Genomic DNA, 6,859 nt, shown 5'->3' with positions numbered 1-6,859 from the left:
ACTTAGTCGCCAAATGCTTTGCTCCACGTCAAGGAAAAGAGAGGATTTTTCTAGACATACCAAGATCTCCAAATCCTTATATTTTGTTTTTCCTTTTTCTTACTTGAGGGACCATGGGTTCTCTTGTTTTATCAACAACAACATGATTTTTCACCAGCTCCAGTGCGAGAACTCACACTGCTGAAGGGACGTCACTCCTCCTGAGCATCATTCTGGTAAACTCAAAAAGTCCTGCAAAATTGCTCTTTTCCTGAGTGTTCAACAAATTCTGAAAATCCCTACTCACTGCCCTGAATCTGGCTGATTACTACCTTTGCGATTTATTCACTTGTTTATTGATGAAGTCATTCTGGGGGCAGGGATGCCGTGCAAACGTTCGACAGACGAGGGCAAAGGTAGCATTTCTGTCTGGTATTTCTTCTAGGCAGCAAAGCACAGGAGGATGAAAAGACTCGAGAAAACCGTCCACTGTCTGAAGAGTTACTGTATCCCCAGCGCCGCCGAGAATGGGGAGGGGACGGCTGGCTTCCTCTTACAGGCAAATGACCGGCCGTAGAGTGCGTTTTTAAGGGGTGATGTCAGAGAACTTAAACTGGAGCAGCCAAACACGCTCTCTACCTCAACGACGCGTTTCTCCTGTTGACGACGGCTCTGTAGCACACCCAGCTCACTCCTGTCCTACTGGGAGGGGGGGCTGGCCGGCGGGAGACACTTATTAATTATGAACGTGAAGATGTCCCTTTAAGGTCTGCTGTGCTCTCCAAGAGCGGCATCCGGAGGCTTAGTGGGGTAGACTTGGCTTTATTTGTACATCCTAGAGCCGGGCTAGTTTTTCGGGGAGGTTTCCAAAGCTCAGAGGTCTTTGGGGGGTGGGTGGGAGGAAAGTTGTGTGCAGGCAGGAAACTAAATTCTTCTTGATGCGAAGAAACAAACGTAAAGACCGAATAACAAACAGGAAATGCCTAACTCGGCGGCGAGGCGGACGGGCGGTGCAGAGCACTGAGCTCCTTCGGCAGCGCCGCTCCGCCGGCGGCAGGACCGCTCCCGCCACCGCGACTCTCCACCCGGGCTTCCAGCCCCGGGCTCGCAGGAGCCCTGGCATGGCCGCCTCCTACTGGATGCTGACAGGTAAACAAAGCCCCTTTTCTGCCTTTCTTTGAAGACCCAGGTCCCGTAAGCAGCCTTGCTGCCAGGGAAGTACTCAGTGGGTGCTGGCACCGGCGAAACGGCGTCCCCTGTCCCCGATCTCTGCCCCAGGAATGCCCTTCCCGGAGCTGCCCTGTGGCTTCCCTTCCCAGCCACAGGTCGTGAGGGACTTCCTCGGTTTGCTTCTCTCTGGGAACTTTAATCCCTAAACCAGTTTTAGAATCCGGGGGGTAAGGGAAGGCTGCTAAATGAGGATGAATGGCTGAGAACATATGGTGTGATTGAATCTGGCTTGGGGGGAAAAAAAAAAAAAAAAAAAAAAAACCAACCAAAAAACCCCAACAAGTTTGTTTGGGTTTGGTTTTGAGTTTTTTGTTGTTGGGTTGGTTTGGGGTTTTTTTTGTTTGTTGTTGTATTGTTTGGGTTTGGTTTGTTTTTAATTAGGGTAGACTGTTTTTCTCTGTTTGGCTCTCAGACTTCTGAGTGGTAAAAGGGGAAGTGAAGAAGCAGTTAATTACACTTAACTCACTTCAGAAAGATGAGTCCATCCAGACATGAACTATGTAATATTTCCTTTTAGGGGTTTATTGTTAAGGAATTAACTGCTTTTAGAAAAATGAATACAGCAAGTAGCAATCTCCCTAGCTAGTCAGTCTGTAGTAACATTTTGGATATGAAAACAGGGGAATCCAAGAAGTGGGAAAGAGGCTAAGGCAATGCTGGGATTTTTGTGCTTGCAAACTTGGACACTGAACTCTCCAGCAGCTCTCGCGCTGGCAAGTAGCACACAGTGAACCTGAAGCAGTACAGAGGAAGAAATCAATTTCATAAGAATTGCCCACATGCAGGCAGCAGTAAATGGGGAAAAGGCAAAACAAGAGTTTTCACCTCTTCCCTTTGTGCTTATTGTGCAAGAACGAACAGACACAGGAAAATGTGAAAATCTGAATGTAGCATTTTGGTGTGCTATGTTTAGCCACTGTTCATAGCTGTCTTTATTATTATTACACAGTGATATACTTCAAAACGTGCTTTTGTTTGTGTTCTTTCACAGAAGGAGGCTTTGTAAAGTGGCAACAATTTTGTGTGCCACAATTTCCCTTCAGAGCTGCTAAGTTGCCACTGGTACTGCTGACATATAATTCACCAGTAATGACAAAAAGGTTTACTTGTCAGATAGCAAGACATTTCAGAAGTAGGTCTCATCCAAATCTGTTAGGTGATTACTTTTTGGTGGTGGCAGGGCTTTTTCCTTTTTTAAAAAGTTGGTGTGAAATAGAATACACTTAGAAATAAAAGGAGGCACAGATACCAGGAATGGGATTCAAATTGGCTCAAATAAATAAGAGACATAGTCCTACACAAGCAAGTCAAAATGTCATAAAAATGTGGACAAGGAGTTTTAGAATTACAGCAGAATTAAAAAATTAATTACATGCTACTCTTCTTTAAAAAGCAAAAAAAAATAGGCCAATAATCTGGCAGGCCCTAGCAAACAAAACCAACCTAGAATAAAGGAGGTTCATAGAGATGTATGATACACATTTGTGTATTGATACAGATTTTTATTCTTTTTTAATTCAGCTTGGTTTTGATGAGGGCTCTGAGAATCTTGAGTACAGGAAGTCTAACAGATGCAGACAGAAGTGCACAGAGAAGTGACAAGCCTGATAAGGGCTGATGAAAATGATCTGTGAAGAAAGACTAAATGGGTTAGGCTTGTTTATCTAATAGCAAGAAAACTAAGGGTAAAGTGTTGAGCATTTCAAATATATCTCTTTATCAAAGTATTATACTAAGAATATTCTTCTAAATGTCAGTGTTTTCTTTGTTTTGTGAGAGTGCTCAATCATGACTTTCTATAGCGCATATGTTAGCTTACAAAGATATTGATGAATAGTTGGTTCTCCGTGCCCAACAAAGGACAAAACAAAATCAACATAACTCACTATGGAAAAACCTTAGGGAATATTCAGAAGAACTTTCTTACTCTTCGGGTTATGAATTGCTAGGACAGGCTACCAAAAATCCCCCCCTGCATAATCTCCTTCACTGAGACTTCTGATGAAGTTGGTGGAACAGCCGTAAAGAATGGCTGATATTTACTTTACCTGGCCTGAGAGAAGTGACTAGGGATCTGCTGAAGTTTTCTCCAGCCCTACATTTCAAAAGACAAGGAAGGAAGTAGTTAGTCTAAAGGGTTCCACTACTTCTTAATGCTTCTTCACTTACAGTTTTATGGAAAGCCAGTTCCCTCCTGGACTTCTTATTGGTGATGGTAATGTTGTATTTATAATAGAAAAGATAAATAGATACAGACAGAACTGTGTGCAGAAATTGAAGTGGTCTCTGTTCAGAGTCTGCACAGTCAGGACAGACACAGGATAAAGGGAAAGCATCAAAATAAATGTTTTCCCCAGTTTCTTTCTCTATCTTTTATTTAACTTTGGTCTTGGAACAATAACATCCAACGTTTCCCAGCAGATTTCCCCCTATATCTGAGATTCTTTCCCACTAGCTTTTCTTATCCAGAACTTGTGCGTGTTTGCTTGAAGTCTAGCTAAAGTGGCTGTTTAGTAGGGGAGAGGGGGTTCCTATGGACATGACCTATCCTTGTCTAAAATCTGTATATAACCCATCTTCATAAAATAGTTGATCAAGATTTGAAGACATAGGACAGTGTGTCTCAGATGCTTTCAAAATAATCTTAGAAAACCAGCATGGCTCCAAAATCCTTGTGAAGATATGCTATCACCAGTTTAATCTTATCTTGCACTATGCCCAAGAAGGTCTGAAAATGGATGCCAAATTGCTGCAATTATTAGTACCTATAAAATTGCTTTTAAAAAGTAATACATTGCAAACTGTTAGGTTCTTTTCATAGTTTCAATCTTCTGTCAAGATGGGAACAGGCTATGCAGTTTTGAACTTTTACGTTAAAATCATTTGTAGAGTTAAAAGTACCCACTTGTTTTGGCTCTACCAACATCGAATACATCTCTCTCCCTGACACTAGCAAAATTAGTATGAACCTAAAAAATTACAGTTATATGGTCTCTAAATTTTTGGAAATATTTTTATTCTACTGCTCATTCTTTGACATAAACAAATAGCAGTACCCAGTACTTTTTACAAGAGTAGGCAAAGCATCATCACTACTAAATATCTTCCTCTGTAAGTTTACAATGGTCTTGCTGATTGTGGACATATCACCGAAGTTTACAGTTGCCACCAAGTATTTGTGGATCACTGTTGATAACTGTATAAATCTTAAAATCTGTTATTTGAGAAAGGGCCCATCTCAAAATGTCTCTACAACAGTCAATTTAATATTTTGAGTGACAACTTTATTTCAAAGTTGCTCTTTTCTTTGGGTTGGTTTTTGTTTGTTTGTTTGTGTTGCTGTGGGTTTTTTTAATGCAGCAAGTAATCTGATTTCATGAAATAAACATTTATTTTCTGCTAAATGGTACTGGATGCCAACTTGCAACTTTTATCTAAACTATATCGCATCTCCAAAGATGTGAGGCTGTTTGTAAAAATCTGACTGGAACCATAAGCAGAGAAAAGTTTGTACATATAAAGCAGTAAAAGAATAAAAAGTAAAATAAATACTAATGTGGAAGGTAAATATGCACTACAATTGTTTTTCCTTGAAAGAACAGCACGAGGTCAACACTTGTGATTTTATAATTGCAAAGAATGTAAAGAAGAAATTTTGCCATGAATTTACCATGTGGCATTTACATAGATATGTGAAAGGAACTCCTTAGGAAAAGCTGAATGCAGTGGGTCTCTGTCTCTGTTTTTGCATTAAAACATTAATGCAAAATTATTAGTATGAACAAGCTCAAGTTAAACAAACAGTTATTTATACATGTGCTTATGTTATATTCCCTTGGGTGGTCCAGCTTCCATCTGTGAAACTATTCATGCTAATAGAGTTAAGCACATGTACTCACAGGAAGAGACTGTGAGGTCTGATAAATAAATTCTATTATGTAATATCTGATAAAGTTGTTTTTACACCAGTATCAAACTTAGAGACAAGGAACACACATTACTGGGCCAGATCTGAGTTCACTGTCCTGTTACAACTGACTAGTGCTAGATACTTCAGGGAAATTTATATGCACACCATAATGGGAGATATGGGATCATTTTTGCTCACAGTAGCCTTCTATCTCATTAAATCCTTGACTCCAAAGCCTTTCCAAGTCAGCAAATTCCATAATCCACAGTGGGTTGTTTTCATTTTTTTTTCCCAAAAAAACCAGATAATGGAAACCAGAAACTTCCTTTTAGCCATTCTAAATTTGCCACTTTCTCATCTGTAGGAGGACATCCTCATAATTTTCTGTTATCAAATTGTGTAGTCATTCTAAACTTAACATACCTGTTTCAGATGCCCAGACACACTTATCAGGGCACATTAGTTTGCCTATTTTCTCAATTTTTCTTTTTTTTTAATCATTCTTCATGCAAGCACTGTCTTTTCTATTCTTCATTCTTTTACTTCTTCTTTCTAAATTTGCAATATTCATTCTGAAATGGAATTTTTAGTGTCATACGCTGTTTCAAAAATAAGCTACAGAACTTAGAATCTCAGAATTTTAAGGGGATGGAATAGACCTTAAAGATCATCTAGTCCCAACCCCCCACCATGTCCAGGACACCTTCTACTAGACCAGGTTGCTCAAGGTTTTATCCAGCCTGGCCTTGAATACTGCAAGGGTTGGGGCAACCTGTTCCAGTATCTCACCACCTTCATAGTAAAAAATTTCTCCATAATTATCTAAGCCAAATTTCCCCTCTTTCATGTGAACCCATTCCCCCTTGTCCAGCCACTACAGGTCCTGATGGAAAGTCCCTCCCTGGCTTCCCTGTAGGCCCTCTTCAGATACTAGAAGGCTGCTTTGACGTCTTCACATCACCTTTTCTTCTCCAATATTAATGTATAATGAAACATTTTTTTTATTATTTCTGGCTTGTTAAATTTGTCTGGGCTGCAAATGAATTGCGTAGTGATTGTTCAGGTCCAGTTTCTTTGCAAGTAGCATTGAACTAATTGAACTGTGTTTTTTCAAGGCATATTACTTATATTTGTTGACATCAAGCTTCACTTGAAAAGTGCCCATCTGCCTCTGAAGCACCTCAAAGCTGTCTTGCTCTGAGATGCAGGAAGCCGTCAAGACTCGTGCAAATGTAACCAAAACCTTTTAAGGCTGGAGTTCAGTTTAAGAGCAGCGTCCCAGTAACAGTTCAGGTTTAGATGTTTCCTGTGCCCGGTTCTCATTTCGCTGTGTGACAGCCGCTCTAGCCCGGCACCAGCAGCTGCTGGAGGTGGCACTGAGGTCTCCGGGCCCTTCGGCACCCGCTGACCCGGCCCAGGGGATCGGCCATCGCCACGCCTCTTGTCCCTTTCTTCATCTGTACCCGCAACTTTCCACATCTGCTTGGTTTTGCCGGTTTTAAGTTTTTTTTTCTCCTCTTCTGAAACGTGAAGGGCCGCGTTAGTAGCCTTCGGGAGTCTGAGGTGCCGCTGTGAAGCGCTGGAAGGGACGGACCAGCGCCGTCGCGACTCCCTCCCGCCGTGCTCCCCGCGAGGCAGCAGCGGGGACACACCCCAGCTTCCAGCCCTCGCAGCACCTCGGCTGCCTCCCAGTCCCTTTCCCCGCTCCCCTCAGGGACTTTTCCTCCCTCAGGACGGAGC

At 41.7% G+C, this 6,859-nt stretch overlaps 1 protein-coding gene across 1 annotated transcript in view; it reads left to right on the top strand.

Annotated features, from left to right (window-relative positions):
• The first annotated feature begins 464 nt into the window (after positions 1-464).
• ITGA1 (integrin subunit alpha 1) overlaps positions 465-6,859 on the top strand; it is a 69,517-nt gene continuing 63,122 nt past the window's right edge. Inside the window, exon 1 of the mRNA XM_008932077.2 lies at positions 465-1,128. Within this exon, the coding sequence (XP_008930325.2) occupies positions 918-1,128 (211 nt within the window). The 5' untranslated portion in view covers positions 465-917. The remainder of the gene's footprint in view (positions 1,129-6,859) is intronic.

The sequence above is a fragment of the Manacus vitellinus genome, unplaced genomic scaffold (assembly GCF_001715985.3).
Source record: "Manacus vitellinus isolate BGI_N305 unplaced genomic scaffold, ASM171598v3 scaffold_36_pilon, whole genome shotgun sequence".
In the NCBI taxonomy this organism is placed as follows: domain Eukaryota; kingdom Metazoa; phylum Chordata; class Aves; order Passeriformes; family Pipridae; genus Manacus; species Manacus vitellinus.
Note: the sequence above shows the minus strand (reverse complement) of the source record. Positions and strands in the feature narration are given on the sequence as shown.